Below are 23933 nucleotides of genomic sequence, written 5' to 3'. Positions count from 1 at the left end.
AGCCTCTGCTCACTGTGCCCACCATTGTAGCCTCTGCTCACTGTGCCCACCATTGCAGCCTCTGCTCACTGTGCCCACCATTGCAGCCTCTGCTCACTGTGCCCACCATTGCAGCCTCTGCTCACTGTGCCCACCATTGCGGCCTCTGCTCACTGTGCCCACCATTGCGGCCTCTGCTCACTGTGCCCACCATTGTAGCCTCTGCTCACTGTGCCCACCATTTCAGCCTCTGCTCACTGTGCCCAACATTGCAGCCTCTGCTCACTGTGCCCACCATTGAGGCCTCTGCTCACTGTGCCCACCATTGCGGCCTCTGCTCACTGTGCCCACCATTGCGGCCTCTGCTCACTGTGCCCACCATTGCGGCCTCTGCTCACTGTGCCCACCATTGCGGCCTCTGCTCACTGTGCCCACCATTGCAGCCTCTGCTCACTGTGCCCACCATTGTAGCCTCTGCTCACTGTGCCCACCATTGTAGCCTCTGCTCACTGTGCCCACCATTGTAGCCTCTGCTCACTGTGCCCACCATTGTGGCTTCTGCTCACCTGTGCAGAGGATCGCCCCAGGGGAAGAGATCATGGAGGAAGAAAAAATTGTAAAGAGCGTCTGATCACTTCAGCCATGATGTATATGCGTGTGGCAGAGGAAAGTAGATAGGAATCATAGCTGTCTGACACAAGCGTGCACATCAATGCTGCATATCTTGGTTAGAGGAGACCTGAGCTCTTCTGATTGCCGGAAACTACAACACAGGAGCTAAATGTATCCATTCCCGCACTCCGCTGCTCCGCCGCTTTTTCCTACCGCGTGGAAATAAGATCGCCTTAATGACATTTGACTATAATGTGCCAGCGCCTTGTTTGACGCCTAATGTTACCAGGGGAAGAGAAAAGCCACCGGATTACAGAGCTGATAGCCCGCTGTTACAGCTGACTTTACATTGCAATTGCCTCCGCTCGTGATTACACACCTGAATTTTCTCCTTCATTTAACCACTAGCCGACCAGCCGCCGTATAACTCGGGTCGGCTCGGCTGCGCAAGATCACGTAGATATACGTCATCTTGCGATTCAGCCAATGTATGAACAGCGATCTGTCATTTCCCCAAGTCAGTCCCACCCCCCCTTCAGTTAGAACACACCCAGGGAACATAATTAACCCCTTCCTCGCCCCCTAGTGTTAACCCCTTCCCTGCCAGTGGCATTTTTATAGTAATCAATGCATTTTTATAACACTGATCGCTATAAAAATTCCAATGGTCCCAAAAATGTGTCCGAAGTGTCCGCCATAAGGTCGAAGTACCGATTAAAAATCGCTGATCGCCGCCATTACTTTTTTTTACGAAAAATATGTACAAAAATACGTATCGGCCTAAACTGAGGAATAAAATAGTTTTTTATATATATTTTTGGGGATATTTATTACAGTAAAAAGTATTCATTTTTTTTTCAAAATTGTCGCTCTATTTTTGTTTATAGCGCAAAAAATAAAAACCACAGAGGTGATCAAATACCACCAAAAGAAAGCTCTATGGGCTACATTCATGTACCTTTACGCTGCGCAGCGGCGGCGTAACGTATCCCATTTACGTTACACTGCCGCAAGTTTACAGCGTAAGTGCCTGATTCACAAAGCTCTTACCTGTAAACTTGCGGCGGTGTAACGTAAATCCGCTCGGCGCAAGCCCGCCTAATTCAAATGGGGCGGGCACCATTTAAATAAGGCGCGTTCCCGCGCCGAACGTAAGGACGTCATTGGTTTTGACGTTAACGTAAATGGTGTCCAGCGCCATTCACGGACGACTTACGCAAGCGACGTGAATTTTAAAATTTCGACGCGGGAACGACGACCATACTTAACATTGGTTAGACCACCTAGAGGGCAGCCTTCGTTTTACGCGACGCATCTCTACGCAAACGACGTAAATTTAGATCGACGGGCAAAGCGGACGTTCGTGAATCGGCGTAAGTAGTCATTTGCATATTCTACGCCGACCGCAATGGAATCGCCACCTAGCGGCCGGCCTAGAATTGCATCCTAAGATCCGACGGTGTAAGTCAATTACACCTGTCGGATCTTAGGGCTATCTATGCGGAACTGATTCTATGAATCAGCCGCATAGATACGACAAGTGTATCTCAGAGATACGATGGCGTATCAGGAGATACGCCGTCGTATCTCTTCTGTGAATCTGGCCCTATGTGTGGGAAAAAAAAGGCACCAATTTTGTTTGGGAGCCACGTCGCACAATTGTCAGTTAAAGCGACGCAGTGCCGAATTGCAAAAAGTGGCACGGTCATTGACCTGCAATATGGTCCGGGGCTGAAGTGGTTAATGTGTAGAATTAGGTTAAATTATAGAAAAAATAAAATTGGTGTAAAGGTCACCACAAAAATAGCTCTGCTGTGACTCTCACACCTTGCATTTGCTATAATATTGATTTTTCCTCCTTATAATCCCGTGTTCTAGATGTTTGTTCAGATTCTTCGCATCAGCCTGACTGACCTACTGCTGGAGAAGAAGATTGATAGAGACCTGTACACGCACATCCTTTCATCAAAGGAGACTGTAAGGCTTCGTCTTCCTCTCTCCCTTCTTAGAATGTGTGTTATGCTGAACATTGATTAAAGAAGAGCTCCAGGCTAGCTTACTAAATCAAGATGAATTAACAACAGACCAAAGACAAATTCCCTAATATACATTATTTGTCTTACTTTTTGTGTGTTTTCTTGTATATCTTGAATAATGTATGTGTTTTTCTATACTGAATAGTGTGTAGTGCAGTTGTTCTGGACTTTCAGGAACTTTGATGGACAACCACTCCCACCATTATATGCCCCTGAATATCTTGCTTGTACCATAGTTAACCTCCCTAGCGGTATTCCTAAATGTGGCTCGGGGTTAAATTTCATTACCATTAGCGGTAACCTTGAGCCACACTCGGGATTGCATTGCAGGACTCTGGTGCAGTGTACTTGCCTTGTCCCCCCTCTGTGTCTGCAGGCTGTGTCCTCCACCCGATGCCTCTGTGTGCCGGGCTCCGTCCTATGCAAGCATCGTGACACACGGCGGCAGAGCCTGGCGGCAAATTCAAAAAGTACTAAATTCATAACGCATACAGTACTTTGTAATCTTACAGATTATATTACTGTATGAAATCATTTCACCTCCCTTTTGTCCCTAGTGCTTTGTCCAGTGCCCTGCATTCAGTTTTATATTGGATATATTGTTCTTTTTGCCCAGAAACTTAAAATTGTCCATAGCAACCAAAAAGCGTCCCTTTTTGTCAAAAGTGGTTTTAGACCAGCTAGAAAACAGCGATAAGAAATTAGGGACACTTTTTGGTTGCTATGGACAATCCTCTTTGTGGAAAAAGGCTGTTTGATCCTGTCTTCCCTAGGGGTGCAATGGATCGTGCCCGATCCGCGATCCGAACGGGTCGACCTGTTCGGATCAGCACAGAATGCGATCCGCGGAGCGCACCGCCGCCGCGACCTTAGGAAAGGCCGCGGCTTCGGCCTAGATCCGGAGCGGTCGGCCATCTTGGTACACCCGGCGGCGGTGCGCGCTGACGTCATCACCCCTCCCTCTGCTCGTGGATCTTTTCTATTCTGCAAGAGCACGCTGTGACTCTGCATGCAACCGAGACCGAGTACAGTGTGAGACTGAGTAGTAGAGTACACTACAGTGAGTTGATTGATGTTAGCTAATGTAATGGCTATTATTACAGTGGGATAAATGGCTATACACTTACAGTGTTACTGTTTACTAGTGTGGGGGCAATGTTGGACTGGAACAGTGATGGTGATGGCGAGTGGGGGACAATGGTGGATATTACAGTGACTAGTAGGGGGCAATGGTGGACATTACAGTGAGGTGGGGGCAATTTTTTTTTTTTTTTTTACTGATCCGAAAATGATCCGATCTGTGACTTCTGATCCGAGGATCGATCTGATCCGTGAGTTTTTTGATCCGTTGCACCCCTAGTCTTCCCTGATCCTCCCCTTCTTTCACAGTCCCTAATCCACCTCATGTTAGTTCAGAACCTTGGAGACACTCTACACATGCTCAGTTTGGTGTGTACTGCTAGAGAGTTTTTTTTCTTGGGAGGGTGCATGTGATCAGCATAGGGCCAATCGGCACTGTCCAGGCAGGGGTCATGCAGCCTCATAGGACAGAGGAGAATGAAAAATCCTCTTACAAGTTTTAATTGGACACTGATAGAAGTCACAAGACTGCTATATACTGCTGATGAGAAAAGGTATTTAGCAGTTTATATTTACTAAAATAATTGCATTTCCATGTTCTGTGTACTGTGGGAGACCAGATATAGTAAATGCAGGGTCCTGGGTTTAGTTATACTTTAAAGGGGTTGTAAAGGTACATTTTTTTTCACCTTAATGCATTCTGTGCCAAGAAATGCACAGGCATCGGGATTTACATGATTGTGTCCCAGTCCAGAAAGTAGATACTGACCCTGTATAGTCCCATCCTTCTAGGGAGAAAACTAGATTACAATATTTTCAGAGGGAATACTTTGATCTGGGTCAGAAATACCTGGAAGTGGTATACCAACACTTCATTTTGCATGCATGAACTTACAGCGTCATGAAAAATGTATTTGATGCTAAGTACATTTTAGAAATCAATTAAAATGAATTTGCTTATCTAATAGTTTAGCCTGAAACGATTTTGCTGATGTATTGCAGGACTGCTCTCCATCTTTTGTAGAAGCTCTGACTGTCTAGTTATATTAAATATTGGTAAGCATGCAGCTGTTGTCTTATTTCTGCATCAGGAGCTGGAGCAGCTGGAACAGACATACCGCTCTAGAATGGCTTCCAGCAAGCTGACTCGAGGACAGGGCTCGGAATTTCAGACTATGGAGGACATTGAAAGAAGGGAGAGGGAATACTCCGACCACCTCATTCAAAATGTATGTACAAAGTTGGTTGTAATGACCCCCATCAAGGTCTGTACTAAATATGATGCCACAAAGAGTTGCAATACCTACCGTATTTTCCGGCGTATAAGACGACTTTTTGGATGCAAAAAAAGGCATCCAAAGTCGGGGGTCGTCTTATACGCCGGGTACGGTCTCCGTGCAGCTGCGATCATTCATGATTTCAAAGCCGCGCCGTCTTCTCAGCGTGTCCTGTGATAGGCGGAACACAAATCTTCCCAGCAGCGCCTCTGTTCTGTGTTCCGCCTATCACGGATGCCTTCTCATCCTCGGACGAGATGAGAAGGCATCCGTGATTGGCGGAACACAGAACAGAGGCGCTACTGGGAAAATTTGTGTTCCGCCAATCACAGGACACGCTGAGAAGACGGCGCGGCTTGGAAATCATGGACGCTCGCAGCAGATGGAGACTGTCACCGGCCTGCAAAACGTGAGTGATGGCACAGTGGGGGGGAAAGTGGGGGCAAGTGATGGCACTGAGGGGGCAAGTGATGGCACTGTGTGGGCAAGTGATGGCACTGTGTGGGCAAGTAATGTGATGGCACTGTGTGGGCATGTAATGTGATGGCACTGTGGGGGCATGTAATGTGATGGCACTGTGGGGGCATGTAATGTGATGGCACTGTGGGGGCATGTAATGTGATGGCACTGTGTGGGCATGTAATGTGATGGCACTGTGGGGGCATGTAATGTGATGGCACTGTGTGGGCATGTAATGTGATGGCACTGTGGGGGCATGTAATGTGATGGCACTGTGGGGGCAAGTAATGGCACAGTGGGGGCATGTAATGGCACAGTGGGGGCATGTAATGTAATGGCACAGTGGGGGCATATAATGGCACAGTGAGGCATGTAATGGCATAGTGAGGCTTGAAAAAAGCCTGTTTCTGTCAGCGGTTGTTTCTGTCAGCGGTTGTTCTGGCTAACCCTCAGCTTCCAGAAAGACTAGTAGGAAGGGGGTAGTCTTATACGGCAAGTATATCCCAAAACCAACATTTTTCCTGGGAAAATAGGGTAGTCGTCTTATACGCCGGAAAATAGGGTAGCTGTTTTCAGCGACACGTTTACAGCTTGTACAAGGGCTGTACCAAAAGTAATACAAAAGTGGGCATAATTTTTTTTCAATTATTTTTATATTAATTTACCTACAGGAAATCCTCTCTCATTTCCAGTCCACTTTCCCATAGAGGAGATCTCATACCTGGCCATGGAAGGCCTACAGCCCAAGTCCATCACACTAAAATGAGGAATCCCACAACAGAGGAGCTGCCTGGCCTACATGTCCATATCCAGGCTCATTAAAATGGCCATAGTGGAGGAAGAAAGAGACATTTTGTTGCCCTGTTTTTGTAACCCCCTCCCTTCAATCTGCATCCTTGCTGCTTATGTAGCCATGCCTTGTGCTTTACTCAGTTCATTTACTATAACTGAATTAAAAAAAATTTTTTTTATTAACGTACCGTATATACTCGAGTATAAGCTGACCCGAAAATAAGCAGAGGCACCTAATTTTACCACCAAAAAAACGGAAAACGTATTGACTCGAGTATAAGCCTAGGGTGGGAAATGCAGCAGCTACTATAAGTGGAAAAGAGGGTCAACAGAGCCCATTTGCAGCCTCACTGTGCCCATTTGCAGCCTCACTGTGCCCATTTGCAGCCTCACTGTGCCCATTTGCAGCCTCACTGTGCCCATCTGCAGTCTCACTGTGCCCATCTGCAGTCTCACTGTGTCCATCTGCAGTCTCACTGTGTCCATCTGCAGTCTCACTGGGCCAGATTCTCAGTCGAGATACGACGGCGTATCTCCAGATACGACGGCGTATCTCCAGATACGACGGCGTATCTCCAGATACGACGGCGTATCTCCAGATACGCCGTCGTATCTCTGCGCCTGATTCTTAGAATCAGTTAAGCATTGATACCTGTTAGATCCGACAGGCGTAAGTCTCTCTTACGCCGTCGGATCATAACTGCATATTTACGCTGGCTGCTAGGTGGCGCTTCCGTCGAATTCCGCGTTGAGTATGCAAATTAGCTAGATACGCAAATTCCCGAACGTACGCCCGGCCGATGCAGTAAAGTTACGCCGTTTACGTTAGGCTTTTCCCGGCGTATAGTTACCCCTGCTATATGGTTGCGAAAGTGCGGCGTAACAATGTTAAGTATGGCCGTCGTTCCCGCGTCGAGATTTGAAAAAGTTACGTCGTTTGCGTAAGTCGTCCGTGAATGGGGCTGGACGTCATTTACGTTCACGTCGAAACCAATGACGTCCTTGCGGCGTACTTTGGAGCAATGCACACTGGGAAATTCCACGGACGGCGCATGCGCCGTTCGGGAAAAACGTCAATCACGTCGGGTCACACAACATTTACATAAAACACGCCCCCCTGTTCCAAATTTGAATTAGGCGGGCTTATGCCGGCCGATTTACGCTACGCCGCCGCAACTTACGGAGCAAGTTCTTTGAGAATACAGCACTTGCCCGTCTAAGTTGCGGAGGCGTAATGTAAATCAGATACGTTACGCCCGCACAAAGATACGGTCGGACGTGAATCTGGCCCACTGTGTCCATCTGCAGCCTCACTATGCCCGTTTGCAGGCTCACTGTGCCCATCTGCAGCCTCACTGTGCCCATCTGATCTCCCGTGTACCTTTTTGATCTCCATGCTGCTGCAGTCGTCGGTGGCCATCCAACGTAACAAAGCCTCCTCCTCCTCCGTGATAGACGGAACACTAAACGCTGATCTCAGCATTGTATCAGTGTTCAGTGTTCTGTCTGTCAGACGAGGAGGAGGCGGGGCTTTGTTGCAGTGGACGGCTGACTGCAGTTAAGACTACATGAACAGCGGGAGACTCGGGTATAAGCAGAGGGTAGCTTTTCATCATCAAAAAATGTGCGAGTATATATGGTACATAGGTTGTTCAAATTTCACATGCTGATAGAGTGATTCTTCCTCTATAGTAACTCCTCTTCTCTTCTTCTTTTACATTGCATATAAATAACGAAGTTCAAACAGAAGCAACATTCCGTCATTGAATTCTTGTCCAGAGAAGGGTGCTGGCTGTCTGACATCCACAGAGGCCTGCAGAATGTTTACAGAGAGGACGCCATTGACAGGAGCCATGTCTTGTCATTGGTGACTCTCGTCAATGATGTCATCTCCGTAACCAGTCTGTAGCTTTAATGGATGTTGGCCAGCCTGCACCCCTCCTCGTCAAGAACTCAGTCACGGTATTTTGCTTCTGCTTTGAATCCATTATTTACCTTCAGTGAAAAATAAAAAGCAGAAGAGTTACTATGGAGGAAGAGTTACTCTACCAACATTTGACATTTAAATGACCTATGTAAATTAATAAAAAAGTTATGCCAACTTTTGGTACCTTTTTTGGTACAGCCCTCGTGTTACTTCACCTTGTGCTAGCCAAGTTTGTTTTATAACAAGAATTACAGTCACTATAGACTTAAGCCTCGTACACACGCTCGGTTTTCTCGGCAAGAACCAGCAAGAAAACTGCTGGCAGAGCTTTCTTGCCGAGTATACCGTGCGTGTGTACGAGGCTTTGAGGTTTCTCGTCAAGAAAGTTTCTAAGAATCTAGACGAGAAAAATAGAGAACCTGCTCTCTATTTTCTTGTTGTGATTCTTGGCAGTGTTTTCCTGCTGAGAAACCCGAGCGTCTGTATACTTGCCTGTTGCCGTGGAAACCCGCGCATGCTCGAAATGACTTTGACGCATGCGCGGTAGCTTCCAAGGCATAGGTAGGGTGTAGCAAGATGGCGGCGATGGCATCGAATGTGACGAGCGCATGCTCGTCATAGTAGATGACGCCACCGCGTTCGTGCCATTCAAAAGAATGACGGTTCTTTTGAATGGAGTGTGTGTGTACACTCGGCCGGCAAGAGATTCTTGCCAAGAATCTCATCAGGAAAAACAACGTTTTTTTCCTGACGAGAATCTGGGCCGTGTGTACAGGGCTTTAATGGCTTCTTGTGTTTCTGAGGAACTTTATATATCCCCACTAAGGATGAGCTCTGGCGTGTTCGCATAGAACACTTGCAGAGCCCGCCAGTAAGTGTGCACGGCGCTGTGCTAATCACAGCCAGGGAGACATTGTCCTGATGCTCGGCTGCAGGGATCGTGCAATGTCTCCCTGGCTGTTTTTAGCGCAGCGCCGTGCACGTGTTCTATGCGAACACGCCAGAGCTCATCCTTAAAGGGGTTGTAAAGGTAAAAGTTTTTTCATCTTAATGCATCCTATGCATTAAGGTGAAAAAACATCCGATGGTACCGGCCCCCCCGCGCCCCCGTTTTACTTACCTGACCGTTCGAAATTCCCGGGTGCGTTCACGTGATGTTCTTGGTTTCCCAGCCTGGCCATTGATTGCCTAGGCTGGGCGGATTGATAGCAGCGCAGCCATTGGCTGGCGCTGCTGTCAATCACAGCGGATGACTCGGCGCGCCGGGGGCGGGGCCGAGTGATACAGTCGGCGGCTATGGCCGCCGATGTATCACGGGAGCGCGCTCGCAAAAGCTTTCCACCATGCTAGGGAGCTCGCATGAACGTGGAAAGCTTTTGCGAGGAGGAGCCGAGACAGCCGCCAAGGGACCCCAGAAGACACGGATCCGGGTCACTCTGTGCAAAACGAACTGCACAGCGGAGGTAAGTATAACATGTTTGTTATTTAAAAAAAAAAAAAATTCTGCCTTTAGTGTCTCTTTAATCCCCACTAGAATTCTCACGTCCCCTCTACTGCTGGTAAATTGTGCTGTTTCACCACCCTAATGCCGCGTACACACGATCGGAAATTCTGACAAGAATAGTTTAATGTGAGCCTTTGGTCGGAAATTCCGACCGTGTGTACGCTCCATCGGACTTTTTCTGACAGCAAAAATTTGAGAGCTCGTTTTCAATTTTTCCGACAAGAAAAGTTCTTGTCGGAAATTCCGATCGTCTGTATGCAATTCCGACGCACAAAAAAACATGCATGCTCGGAATCAAGCAGAAGAGCCGCACTGCCTATTGAACTTAATTTTTCTCGGCTCGTCGTACGTGTTGTACGTCACCGCGTTCTTGACGTTCGGAATTTCAGACAAGTTTGAGCCAACATCCGTCGGAAAAAAATCCATGGTTTTGTTGTCGGAATTTCCGTTCGTGTGTACGCGGCATTGCAGGTTCTTCATAATGCAGGGTGGGGTGTTCTGCTGCAAAGACTCGTTTGGTATGCCCATGTGGAAAGGGTGGTGGGTTCAAAGTTTCCGGCGACCGGTAGTAGAGTGGTTAATCTCCATCTCCAGAGATCCTAATGTTCCTGTGTCCACTGTGCGCAACATTGTCAAGAAGTTTTCCATCCCGTGGCACTGTAGCTAATCTTACTGGACGTGGATAAAAGAGAAAAATGTATCAAAGATTGCAACCAAGGATTGTTCAAAAGGTGGATAAAGAATATCAATCAACTTCCAGACAAATTCAAGCTGACCTTCAGGCACAGAGTACAACTATGTCAGATTGCAAAACAAAAGAAAGGATTCTTCTGGACAGCCGCACTCCGAACAAAAAAATTGCCTTTATTGTAAAAAATCCAAGATAGAAAAACAGCACTACAAGTCACAGCATCCCGGCAGAGCTGACGCGTTTCACACTACACTTAGGCCCGGATTGACGTAGAGCGGCGCATCTTTAGACCGGCGTAGCGCATCTCATATGCGCTACGCCAACGTAAATCAGTGAGGCAAGAACAGTATTCACAAAGCACTCGCTCCCAAACTTGCGCCGGCGTAACGTAAATTGGCCGACGTAAGCCCGCCTAATTCAAAGTAGGAAGGTAGTGGGCGTGATCTATTAAAATGAAGCGTGACCCCCATGTAAATGAAGGACCGAACGAACGGCGCATGCTCAGAATCGCGTCGCATATACTCCCTAAGATACGACGGCTCAATGCCTACGACGTGAACGTAACCTACGCCCAGCCCCATTCACATACGACTTGCGTAAACAACGTAAAATACAACGGCTGTTCTGACGTCCATAACTTTGCATGGGCTGCGCCTCCTATATGGTGGTTTAACTTTACGCCGGACGTACGCCTTACGTAAACGGCGTAGATTACAGCGACGGGCGCAAGGACGTTCGTGAATCGGCGTATCTCGGTCATTTGCATATTCGACGCGTAAATCAATGGAAGCGCCCCTTGCGGCAAGCGTAAATATGACGGCGTAGGAGACTTACGTAGGCCGGATGGAGCCAAAATTCAGGCGTATCTTATTTCAAGCATCAGGCGCATAGATACGACGGCGCATCAGTGCACTTACGCGGCGTATCAGAAGATACGTCGGCGTAAGTGTCTGTGAATCCGGGCCTATGTGTTTAATCATAGCTCGCACTGTCACCACCTGAATGAAAAATCTCAAGACTACCAAAGAATTCTGGGGTACCATGTAGGGCCCAGTGTCAGAAAGTTGGGTCTGCTTCAAAGGTCATGGGTCTTGCAGCAGGACAATGACCCAAAGCATAGGTCCAAAATCACCCAGAAATGGTTTAAGACAAAGCGCTGGAAAGTAATGAACTGGCCAGCAATGAGTCCAGATCTAAATCCCATTAAGCTCCTGTGGAGAGATCTCAAAACAGTTGGGAAAGGGAAGCTTTCCAATCTGAGAGACCTGGAGCAGTTGGCGAGAGAAGAGTGGTCCAAAATTCCAGTAGAGGTGTAAAAAAACTCATTGATGGTTACAGGAAGCGATTGTTTTCAGTTCTTTTTCCAAGGGGTGAGCTACCAAATATTAACCACTTAGGCCCCGTACACACGACCAAACATGTATGCTGAAACTGGTCCGCGGGCCAGTTTCAGCATACATGTTCGGTCGTGTGTAGGCGCGAGCGGGCCGAATTCCAGCAAACATTTGCCCGCCGGGCCTTTTCCCAGCAGGCAAATATTCCTGGACGTGTTTTAAAACCGTCCGCTGGAATCCTGCCCGCTCGGACATGTACGGTCGTCAGTACAGACCTACCGTACATGTCCAGGCGCCCGCCGTCCCTCGCATGCGTCGAATGACTTCGACGCATGCGTGGAAGCCTTTAAATGGCAGGCCCGCCCACGTCTCCGCGTCATCGCCGCGGCGACGACGCGGACACGCCCCGCGTATTGTTTACGCGCGGACTTCTGTACGATGGTTAGTACAACCATCGTACAGAAGCCCTCTGGCAGGCATGTACAGTGAAAACGGTCCGACGGACCGGTTTCACCGTACATGTTTGTTCGTGAGTACCCGGCCATACAGGGCACTTATACACCTTCCCGCCCAGACCAATTTTTAGCTTTCAGCGCTGTTGCACTTTGAATGACAATTGCGCGGTCATGCTACACTGTACCCAAACTAAATTTTTATCATTTTGTACCCACAAATAGAGCTTTCTTTTGGTGGTATTTGATCACCTCTAGGATATTTATTTTCTGCAAAAAAAATAAAAAAATGACCGAAAATTTAGAAAAAAAAAGTTTTTTTTTGTTTCTGTTATAAAACATTTCAAATAAGTACGTTTTCTCCTTCACTGATGGGCACTGATGGTACTGCACTGACGGGCACTGATAAGGCGGCACTGATGGGAACCAATGAGGTGGCACTGATGTGGTGGCATTAATGGGCACTAATATGCGGCACTGATAGGCAGCACAGATAGGCGTCACGGATGGGCACTGATAGGCGGCATGGATGGGCACTGATAGGTGGCATGGATGGGCATAGATGGGCACTATTCTATGTGTTGTACTAATGGATGCCAATCAGTGCCAAACAATGCCTGCCAACCAGTGATGCCCATTGTGGGCACTGATTGGCATCCATTGCGGCACTGATTGGCATCCATTTTTTGTGTCCTCCAGGGGCAGCGGCTCAGAATCCTGAGGACGTCATATGACGTCCAGTCAGGATTCTACAACCACTTTGCGGACGTCAATATGTCATTGGTGGGCAGCAAGTGGTTAAATTGAGATTGCCAGTCCATTTTTAGAGTTTTGCGTGGAATGTGTCAGATTTGGCTTTTTATTTCTTCACTTTTTTTGTGTCATACCAATACAAACAAGAAAAATATAAACATGAGAATGCCTAAACATTTGTAATTACAACAGTTTTCTGGGTGAAGTGGCGCGTTATCTGACAGAAATGCAGAGGTGCCAATATTTTTGGCCACGACTGTAGAAGAAATTCCCGCTGTGCATCCATTCAGAACTGAATTTTGGTAGTCGGTGCTTAATACTGATAATCATGAATTTCTTTTTTTCTAATGTATTCTGCTACAGTTAGAAGGCTTCTGGAGGCAGATGGAGAGCACCCATCAGTTCCTTCATGAGAAGGTGAAGTGCTCATATGATGAAGCTGGAAGAATTATGATGAACCTGATACTAAAAATGATTGCAGTGGAGAGCATCCTGTGCGACTCTCAGGAGGAGCTGGCCATGGTAATTTTACTTTTTATACATTACATATATACATTACATATCATTCTATACTCAAAGGGCATGTAAACTAGCGAGTTTCCCTGATATTCCAATGCTTTTTGTTTTTGCAAGCTTCTTACGGATTGTGGGGATTTCACTTATTCTCTTTTTTGAAGGTTTTTCTTTTTTTTTAACGTTTTATTTCAACTTCCACTTTCTGACAGAACATAATGTAGGGCAGTGCAATGAATAGCATTCATTACCTCTCTAGTTCCCTTAAAAGCAATTTCATGCACAACATAAGTGATCTAATGGTTTCTTGGAAACTGCGTGTGTGCTACAATCAAAAATGTGTATTCTAGATACCCCTGAGTCATTTGATCTCAATAGACTGTCTATTTTTCAGCACCTATTCTGGGCAAGCCTGCAGCATCACCCGAGAGTGACATCGGGGACACCAGGGCTCAAGTCCTGCGGGAAGGCGTGGGAACGGAGTTCCTGCACTTTTTTCACAGCAGGAACGCAGTTCCCTTTGCAGGACTAGAGCAGCCGAGCCGCCCGAGCCAATCCTTCACTAAGCGGCGATGCCCAGCTCGAGTCACTGTAAGGGGCAGGCGAACCTTGGTAATCCTTTATGTTACTGGCCGCTTCCTGTATATGGATTCATCGGGTAGTGTGCGGGTATTCCGTCACTTCCTCGATGCCGCAATGTCTCCTGGGAGCTTTTGTCATTGTTCCCAGGAGACATTGCGGAGGTCTGCCGTGAGTTATCGCGGGATTTAGAAAGAACTTGCTTAAAGTTCTTTTTAAATCCCACGATAAAAAAAAAAACATGCGGTTTAGTAACTATGCATATGATCGTATTATTTTTTTTTTTTTTTTTTGGTGGGGGAGGGGATCTTGAGTGGGAGTTCCCACACTTTTTTCCCCAGGACTTGACCCCTGGGGGACACCCCAGGGATATGTGATGTGCAGCCAAGGATATTTGTAGGCTAGTGTTTTAGAAAAGAGAGTTAGGTGTGTGAGACCAAGGTCTAGGGCAGTGGTTCTCAACCTTTCTAGTGCCGTGACCCCTTGATAAAAATTTCCCAAGTTGTGGTGGGTTGTCAGCACCCAAGGCAAGACAAGTAATTTGCGCCCCTAACCCACAGACATTTAGCGCTCCCTGAGTCCCTTCCACTCGTACAGTATCAAAAACTCCTTATGGTACATTTTAGGATGTATCACTCTTTCACTTTGTTCTCCTTTCTTTCCCTTTTTTATCTCTCTCTATCCTAATTTCTTGTTTTTTCCCCATCCCTCACTCTCTAGCTGTCTCTCTTGTTCTTTCTCCTATTCTTTCTCTCCCTTTTTCTTTGTTCCTCCCCCTATTTTCCTTTCCCATGTGGTCTCTTTTTTTTTTTTTTTGCAACAGAAGGAGAGTTCTGATCAGCCAACTTAGGTGTTCTTGATCAAGGTCATCTGGTGATCTGAGAACTGTAGTGGGGACTTTTAATAGCAACTATAATCACAGGTAGCGTTACTCACTGTGTCTCCGACTTTGTGGTGTCCCGCAGCAGTGACACTTATGCCCAAATCAGGAGATGGGGTCTCCTCCAGCCCCTCCCACTTCACATTCATCACCAGCCAGCTGACACCTAGTCTCTGCCCCCCAGCCATGTCGTGAACTGAATAGGTGGCTGCAAAGAGGCTGAGTGGGCGGCCATGGGCTCCAGGAACAGCCCTGCTGGGCAGCCACGAAAGGGCTTGGAGAGCGGTGCGGGATTCAGGAACAGCCCAGGATTTGGTAACCCCTGGCAAATTGTCATTTGACCCCCAAGGGGTTCCCGACCCCCCCCCCCCCCCCAGGTTGAGAAATACTGGTCTAGGTGAAAGGTGTCATCATTGGACACTTCCAGATCCTCCAGGCTTACAAGACTTTGAGTGTGGAATAGAGCACTGTTCCCTAAAGCTAATCATACAGTGATTGTAATTCAATCAGTGTGTAGATCCCCCCCCCCCCCCCCCCCGCTTCACAGTAGACAGTTGTTTAAAGTGTTACTAAAGGCTTGTTTTAAAGGCTTTTTTTTAACACAGGTACAATGGCCCACATTTGGTGGGAATGCCCCAGAATACGCACATTCTGGAAACAAATGTTTAACCTGATTGACAGGCTGTCGGGAAGTCGGATCCCCAGAACCCCAATGGTTGCCCTTCTTAATGCCCGGATACCAAAGATCTCCAAGCTCACCCGTAGGCTAATACACTTCATACTATTAGGAGTTAAACTTACTGTGGCTAAATTTCCGAAAATTTCCCTATTGGCTGCAAAAAGGAAAATATCCTGGATAATGTCTCAGGAAAAGCTATCCAGCATATTACTAGACACAACCAATAAATTTGAGACCATCCGATATGTAGGCATCCCCCTTGTCGCTAACATACCGCCAGAATAGAATATACTCAGCACCTACTGCGATGCTCTTCTCTTCTTTTTTTCCCTTTATCACCTCTCATGTCGCGTACACACGACCGTTTTTCACGCCGTGAAAAACAACGAGAAAAAATAGAGCAGGTTCTTCATTTTTTACAGGCATTTTTCTCGTCGAGAAAAATGCTCTGGAGCATACACTCTGACGTTTTTCACGACCAATTTAAAAAATTGCATTTTTCTTGCCGTGAAAAAGGGTCGTGTGTACGCAGCATTACGAGCTTCTATATTTGTCTTTCTTCCCATCCCCTCCTAATCAGTTCTCCCAAGATAAGAAGTTTAAAGTTGAATACATCGGGTAGAATTTAAGTAATCGTCAGCTTAGTTTTTTTTTTTGCACATACCCCGTGATATGCCCATCTTTGATGGTGGGTTTAGGGATGAAGGCGGGGGTTTGAGTTTCCCCTTCCGCCACAGATTGTGCTGGGAGATGTGGGATCCTCCTCCCGTTAGGTTGGGTTCTTATCACTACAAACCGTGGTTTGGTATTCTCCGGTGGTCCTGAATGGATCATGGGTAGTTGAAACTAATATTGTTCTATCTGCAGCTGCTATGTGCATTCCTCACTCTACTTTGTACATGGTATTGTTTACATACGTATGACTTTTGTTTTTCAAAATCTATATATATATATATTTTTTAAATAAAAGCTTGTTTAAAAAAAAATATTAAATAACAAAACATGTCTATACTTGCCTGCTCTGTGCAATTGTTTTGCACAGAGCAGCCTCAATCCTTTTCTTCTGGGGTCCCCCATCGGCACTCTAGGCCCCTCCTCTTTGGGAGGTGTCCCACGGAAAGCTGAGTCTCGCTGTCTGTGTCAATAGCGGGACTCGCCCTCCACTGCCGTCTCACAGCTTTTGATTGGCAAAAGTTATGCGCATCGCTATTAAAGGAACAAACAAACCAGTATGGCTACAGTGCAATCTGAAAAATAAACCAAACACTAAAAAGTCAACAGCTGCAGTAGTGAGAGGGAGCTCAGGGGCCAGAGTGGCATGCAGACCCAATGATATATCGTCTGGGTGCCATCCGGATATAGTGTATGCCTCTGGTCTGCTACCTGCTGAGTCCAGCTAACCATCAGTGGACCAAGCTGGACTCAGCAGGTAGCGGAACTACAAGTCCCATCATGCGTCTGCCTGATTGAGTCCAGGGCTGGTGCAAGAATTTTTGACACCATAATCAAAACCTCATTTTGCCGCACCCCATATGCCCTGTCCATGTATACCCCACCATTTTAATGAAGGGCCCATCAAATGCAGCCTCGCCAGCGCCCATCAAATGCAGCCTCGCCAGCGCCCATCAAATGCAGCCTCGCCAGCGCCCATCAAATGCAGCCTCGCCAGCGCCCATCAAATGCAGCCTTGCCAGCGCCCATCAAATGCAGCCTCGCCAGCGCCCATCAAATGCAGCCTCGCCAGCGCCCATATCAATGCAGCCTACTAGTGCCCATCAATGAATGTTTGCTTGCTTCCATTCATTCAGGAGTTGGGACACAGTCCTCCGTCGCCACTGTGCCTCTGACACTATGTGTGAACAGAGCGGCGGCTGCCTGCTGATGCTGAGACTTAGTTGCTTGTTGCAGTGAGAAGAGAGTAGGAACACCAGTGGCCAGGTGCCCCTAGGCAGCAGTGTGCCCTAGGCGGCTGCATAGTTTGCCTAGTGGTAGCACCGGCCCTGATTGAGTCATGCTTGAACTGTCAGCCTTGCAATGCCTCATGGAACTTTTAGTTTCGCAACAGCCAGAGGGCCACCTGTTTGAGACCCCTGATCTATCCAATAAGGAGGACGACAGCGACAGGAGCCGCTGCTATCTTGCACGTCACTGGATAGGATCGGGCTTAGGTAAGAAAAAGGGGGGTGGGGGGCAACTGCAAAAGGTTTTTCACCTTAATGCACACCTTAAGACTTTAGTACCACTTTAAGCAATTTCTGTCCAAGAGACATGTTAGAAAATGTTCCATTGATCAGTGTCTGCTGCCATTGATCATTGTATTCTGACAGCAGTTGGTGCTGCTTGCTCAATACAATGTCCTGCCGGGAAGGGGGTGTTATGTTGGGAGGGAATCCTTGATTCACCTCTTTCGTGTGGATGGGGGAATCTGTTTCTGCTGGCTGAACGACAAAACCTAACCCTGTATGGCCAGGTTAAAGGAGTTGTAAAGGAAAAAAAAAATTGCCTAAAATTAATGTCTGCAAGGTAGACAGACAGAATAGTGTAATGATTCTGTTAAAGCGGGAGTTCACCCAATGATGTTTTTTTTTATCTGTTCCCCTTAGATGGATACTCGTTTTGTCTAGGGGAATCGGCTATTTGTTTTAAAATATGAGCCGTACTTACCATTTTCGAGATCTTCTCCGTCGCTTCCGGGTATGGGTCTTCGGGAGCGGGCGTTCCTTCTTGATTGACAGTCTTCCGAGAGGCTTCCGACGGTCGCATCCATCGCGTCACTAGTAGCCGAAAGAAGCCGAACGTCGGTGCGGCTCTATACTGCGCCTGCGCACCGACGTTCGGCTTCTTTCGGAAAATCGTGACGCGATGGATGCGACCGTCGGAAGCCTCTCGGAAGACTGTCAATCAAAATAGGAACGCCCAGTCCCGCAGCCCATACCCGGAAGCGACGGAGAAGATGCATCTCGTAAACGGTAAGTACGGATCATATTTTAAAACAACTAGCCGATTCCCCTAGACAAAACGAGCAGGAATCTAAGGGGAAAAAGTGTCATGTACGGGTGAACACCCGCTTTAAAAAATGAGTAAATACCTATTAAATTCCTTCATCTATATCACCTCCGGCGTTCTAGTTTCTGTTCTCTCATTCACTTCCTGGTTTGCGGTGCTCGTTCATGTAAGAACTACATTTCCCAGTATGCATTGCGGCACACCCAGTAATTCACACCTCCTTGAAGTCTCTAACACGTAGAGAGCGTCCCTCCACACAGATGTAGTTCCCAGGAGGAGGTGAGCACGTTACTGACCACCGCAGTAAAGCCTCCCTTCACGGTGGTCAGTAAAATCAGACAAGCAGGAAGTGAACAGAACAGAGAAGAAATAGAGCAACTTCTGAGCAAAAACGAACAATGAGGAAGTGAAAAGAGGAATGTCTGCAGGTAAAGGATGCTTATTATGAAAAAAAAAAAAAATTCCTTTACAACCCCTTTAACTCCTGTCCTCCAGTATCCCAAACTAGTCACATTTTGAAAATGTTCCTTTAATAGAAAAGGCTGTGATAATTACTAAGCCAGCAATTAAAATATATTTAAACTTTAAATTAAAAAATGGGATAATAGTTTACACTCTACTTGTCCCTGCACTGTATTTATTTATTTTCTCACATTTGCCTTCTGTGTGGTGATCCTACCAGTTCTTCAACTGACTGCCCCAAGGTGACAATGCTCCCTTAGCTGCTTGCTAAACCAAAGGAGTGTGGTCACCCTAAGGCTGCATTCACACCTGAGCATCGGTCGTTTTTTCCGGCGTTTTGTCGCGCGTATTCATGCTTATTTGCGCGTCTGCATACAGCGTTGTCCGACGTTTTTGTACTTTGACGTTTTTTATTTTAGCCAATAGGAAAAATTATCATCTTTTCATCACTTGTTGCTATGTTGGTAGATTTTTTTTATCTTCTGCCTGGGTGAAATGTTCTATTGATTAAAGCGACGAAACGCCCGTAGCAAACGCTAGTCGCTTAAATCGAGCGTTTCCATTACTTTCTATGGGAAATGGAAACGCTGAAAAAAAACGACCTAACCGCCCGATACGTGCGACAAAAAAGGGTCCAGAACTTGTTTGAGCTTTCGGCGTCAGGCGTTTTGGAGTGGAGATGTGAACCATCTCCATAGGGAATAATGTATTTTTTCCCCTCTAGCGTTTTTGAGCGTCGCGCTTCAGGCGACAAAACACTCAGGTGTGAATGCAGCCTTAGCTGTGCTGTGGATTAAAACCAGTATGTGCTGATTCACAACCAGAACATATAGCTTGTTTGCTGCCTTGAGCTTCAGTATCGCCCACAGACTTTTAAAGTGGTTAACGGCAGCATGGGCCCAGTCCCTATTGGCTGGACACTGGCTGGCCATGTCATTTAGAGGAGACATGACACTGTGCATTGAGATTAGAAGACCAAAAGGTGAGTGCAGTGATGCATTATTGGCTAAACCTAGTGTGGGTAAATGTTTTTTTTTTTTTTGGAGCGATTTATACATAAATCACTTGACCAACCTAAAGGAAATGCAAGTACAGTGGAACCTCGGATTGCGACTAACGCGGTTAACCAGCGTTTCGCAATACGAGCACTGTATTTTAAAAAATCATGACTCGGTTTGCGAGTGTTGTCTCGCAAAACGAGCATGATTCAGGCCAAAGCGGTGTGCAATACCACTTTTAGCCTGAGGTGGGGGGGTGCTGGAGACAAGAAGAGCCGAACATCGTTGATCGGCACTGTTCTGAAATTCACGGAAAGGCTCGAGGACAGCACGGCTGACCTCGGCAAATCTTGGGTAGGAAGTCTTTCTGAGGTTTGCCGAGGTGAGCCGAAGTGTCCTTGGGCATTTTCGACCGTTATCGAGGCTCTCCGGCGCCCCCTGCCTCTGGCCGCATGCGGTATTGCATCCCATTGAAGTCAATGCGAATCAAATTATTTTCGTTTCCATTGACTTCAATGGGGAAACTTTTTGATATGCGAGTACTTTGGATTACAAGCATACTCCTGGAACAGATTATGCGAGTAATCCGAGGTTCCGCTGTATAACATTTTGAGGATGCTTAAAGGGTGGAGATAAAAAACATTGGCATGGTTTTTCACAGGGCCCCTTAAAGAGAGGGGTTGTTTCATGAATTACAGCTACACCTGGATGGAAAACAGAAGCCCTAAAAAGCGGGACTGTTTCAATTGTATACAATCTTTTTTATGTTTCCTCTGAGAAATATCACATTTACAATCTAATGATTATATCCAAAACTTAAAGGACATACAAGAAAAGATGATCCGCTGGGAGCACATGGCGAAGGTGGTGGATTCCATGAAGTACCAAATACAGGAGGAGAGTGAATGCCGACTCGGTGCCGTTTCCAAAACTTTGGAACATCTGACCTTAAAGAAGAAGATTACTGTGAAACAGAAGGAGAGACACCTCACCGATCTCTTCAAAGCATTCTGGGAGGAAGTGTCACGGTACAACAAGGGTGAGTGGTGTCCAATTATATCCTTTGAATCTTGATGGACTATTGAAACATCTGTTTTTATGCATGCAACCTTGAAAACTGTTGCAAATTTGGTTATTGCAGTGCCTGTTATCTGCATGCTGTCCTGCTATAAGTCCACAGGTTTTCCACCCCAACACTAAATGCACACAAAGTTCAGATGCGTACATTCCTCTAGTTTGGGGACAGGATTGTTCAGGTGCTCACATATTATGAAAATCGCTGCTTTACCGCTAACGCCCCGTCCAACCCCCCCCCCCCCCCGCCCCAGTGTGAAAGTAGCCTAAAAGAAGTTGTTCTTGAAGAATGGAAAAAGTTAGATGTTGCAATATGTCGCCAACTTGTTCATTCCTAGAAGACTTGGTGCTGTCCTTACAAATGGAGGTCATACAAAATCCTAAATGTAGTAGTTTTTGTTGTGGGGTGTATTCATTTTTGCATCAACCAATTTGAGTAAAGCTGAAGATTTTGTCATTTAACCCCCCTGGCGGTATTCCGAGTCTGACTCGGGTTCACATTTTTGTGCTGCGATCGGTAACCCCAAATCAGACTCGGGCTCGCCTCGCAGCATCCACAGGCAGGGTTTACTTACCTTGTCCCTGGATCCAGCGATGCCACCACGCTGTGAGAGCGAGCGGGACCTTGCTCGATTCACACAGTGTCCCCGTGTGCCGCCGATCTCCGTTCCCTGCGACGTTACGACGCACGAGGGCGGAGAACGGCGCCAAATTCAAAAAAGTAAATGAACACATTACATACAGTATACTGTAATCTTATAGATTACAGTACTGTATGTAAAAAATACACACCCCCCTTGTCCCTAGTGGTCTGCCCAGTGCCCTACATGTTCTTTTATATAATAAAAACGTTTCTTTCTGCCTGCAAACTGTAGATTGTCCATAGCAACCAAAAGTGTCCCTTTATGTCAAAAATGGTTTTAGAGCAGCTAGAAAACAGCGATAATAAATTATAATCACTTGCAGAATTGTGCGATAGCGATTTGTGGGGAAATTCGTCATAAAAAAATAAAAGTAATGACAGCGACAATTCTGCAACTGCGCAAATTTCAGTGATTTTGAGTTGATTACATTATTGAATAATTTTTATTATAATTATATTATTATTTGTTATAATTATTTATAATTATTTATTATATTATAATTTATAATTTTGTTTTTAAAAAAAATGTCTACTAGACTCTTGTTTGGTCAGATTTAAGTGAGTTATTTCTAAGAATTACAGGCCTACAGTATAAAACGCCAAATTTCCTTGCAAAATAATTGTACCGCTTTCAGCACCTAAAATCTGACATAATCATACCGCCAGGGAGGTTAAGTTATATTATAAACCTTACTTTCATGTAATGAGCTTAACAAATTTTCTATAAAACTCAGTTTTGTCAAAATTTGGGAAATTGTTCTTGTGTATATTGAGATATTGATTAAATCTTATTTTTCAAAAGGGGTGTACTCATTTATACTGAGCATTATAGATACAGTATAATGAGTAAAAGCTGTCACCTTAGGTACTGTACTGCAATTTTTTTTTTATAGATTTTTGTTTTTGGGTTTAACCGCTTGCAAACCGCCCTAGGCGTGCGTTGGTCTTTGCATAGAAGATAGCGGACGTGCGCATTCCGCAGGAGTGTGCCCGCGGCAGAACGGGGAACTTCCTATGTAAACAAGTCGATTCCCCGTTCTGACAGATGACATGTCAGAGTTCTTCTGTTCCCAGTGATCAGGAACAGTGATCTCTGTTATGTCCCTGGTAGCCCATCCCCCTTACAGATAGAACACACCTAGAGAACACACTTAACCCCTTGATCACCCCCTAGTGTTGATCACCCCCTAGTGTTAACCCTTTCCCTGCCAGTGTAATTTTTACATTGATCAGTGCATTTTTATAGCACTGATCAATGTAATAATGTCGCTGGTCCTCAAAAAGTGTAATTTGGGATCAAATTTGTCCGCCAGAATGTCGCAGTCCTGCTAAAAATCGCAGATCTCCACTATTTTCAGTAAAAACAATAAAAAATAAATAAAAGTCCCTAAATCTATTCCATAGTTTGCAGACGTGATAACTTTTGCGCAAACCAATCAATATACGCCTATTGCGATTTTTTATTTAATTGATGTTTTACCAAAAGCATGTCGAAGCATATATATCGGCCTAAATTGATGAATATATTAGGTTTTATTATATATTTTTTATATACCGGTATGTATTATAGAAGAATGTAAAAGAAAATCTTTATTTTTTTCCAAAATTGTTAGGCCCCGTACACACCATAGAATCCATCCGCAGATAAATCCCAGCAAATGGGTTTCAGCGGATAGATCCTATGGTGTGTACACGCCAGCGGATCTTTTTCCGCGGATATATCTCCCCTGGGATGGATTCCAGCAGATCGAATATTTGCTGACATGCAGAACATATCCATCTGCTGGAGTCCATCCCAACGGATGGATCCGCTGGTCTGTACAGACTCACCGAATCCATCCGTCCGAAGGGATCCCCCGCATGCGTCGTAATGATTTGACGCATGCGTGGAATTCCTTATATGACAGCGTCGCGCACGTCGCCACGTCATAATCGCGGCGACGGCGCGAAACGTCATCGCCAGAGGATTTCGGCGCGGATTTCAATGCGATGGTGTGTACACGCCATCGCATAGAAATCTGCGGAAATCCTCGAGAGGATTTATCCGTGGAAACGGTCCGCTGGACCGTATCCGCGGATAAATCCTCCCGTGTGTATGGGGCCTAAGTCTTTTCTCGAATGAATTGAATGAATGAATTGAATGAATGAATGAATTGAATGAGTGACTTGTATAGCGCTACGCATGCGAACTGAATCGCCTCTA

At 46.1% G+C, this 23933-nt stretch overlaps 1 protein-coding gene across 1 annotated transcript in view; it reads left to right on the top strand.

Annotated features, from left to right (window-relative positions):
* EVC (EvC ciliary complex subunit 1) overlaps nucleotides 1-23933 on the top strand; it is a 196685-nt gene that overhangs the window by 77361 nt on the left and 95391 nt on the right. The window contains exons 6-9 of the mRNA XM_040335407.1: nucleotides 2470-2568; nucleotides 4799-4936; nucleotides 13260-13418; nucleotides 20836-21052. Of these exons, the coding sequence (XP_040191341.1) occupies nucleotides 2470-2568; nucleotides 4799-4936; nucleotides 13260-13418; nucleotides 20836-21052 (613 nt within the window). The remainder of the gene's footprint in view (nucleotides 1-2469; nucleotides 2569-4798; nucleotides 4937-13259; nucleotides 13419-20835; nucleotides 21053-23933) is intronic.

Source organism: Rana temporaria, chromosome 1 (assembly GCF_905171775.1).
Source record: "Rana temporaria chromosome 1, aRanTem1.1, whole genome shotgun sequence".
NCBI lineage: Eukaryota > Metazoa > Chordata > Amphibia > Anura > Ranidae > Rana > Rana temporaria.
This window is presented reverse-complemented; position numbering and strand designations above follow the sequence as displayed.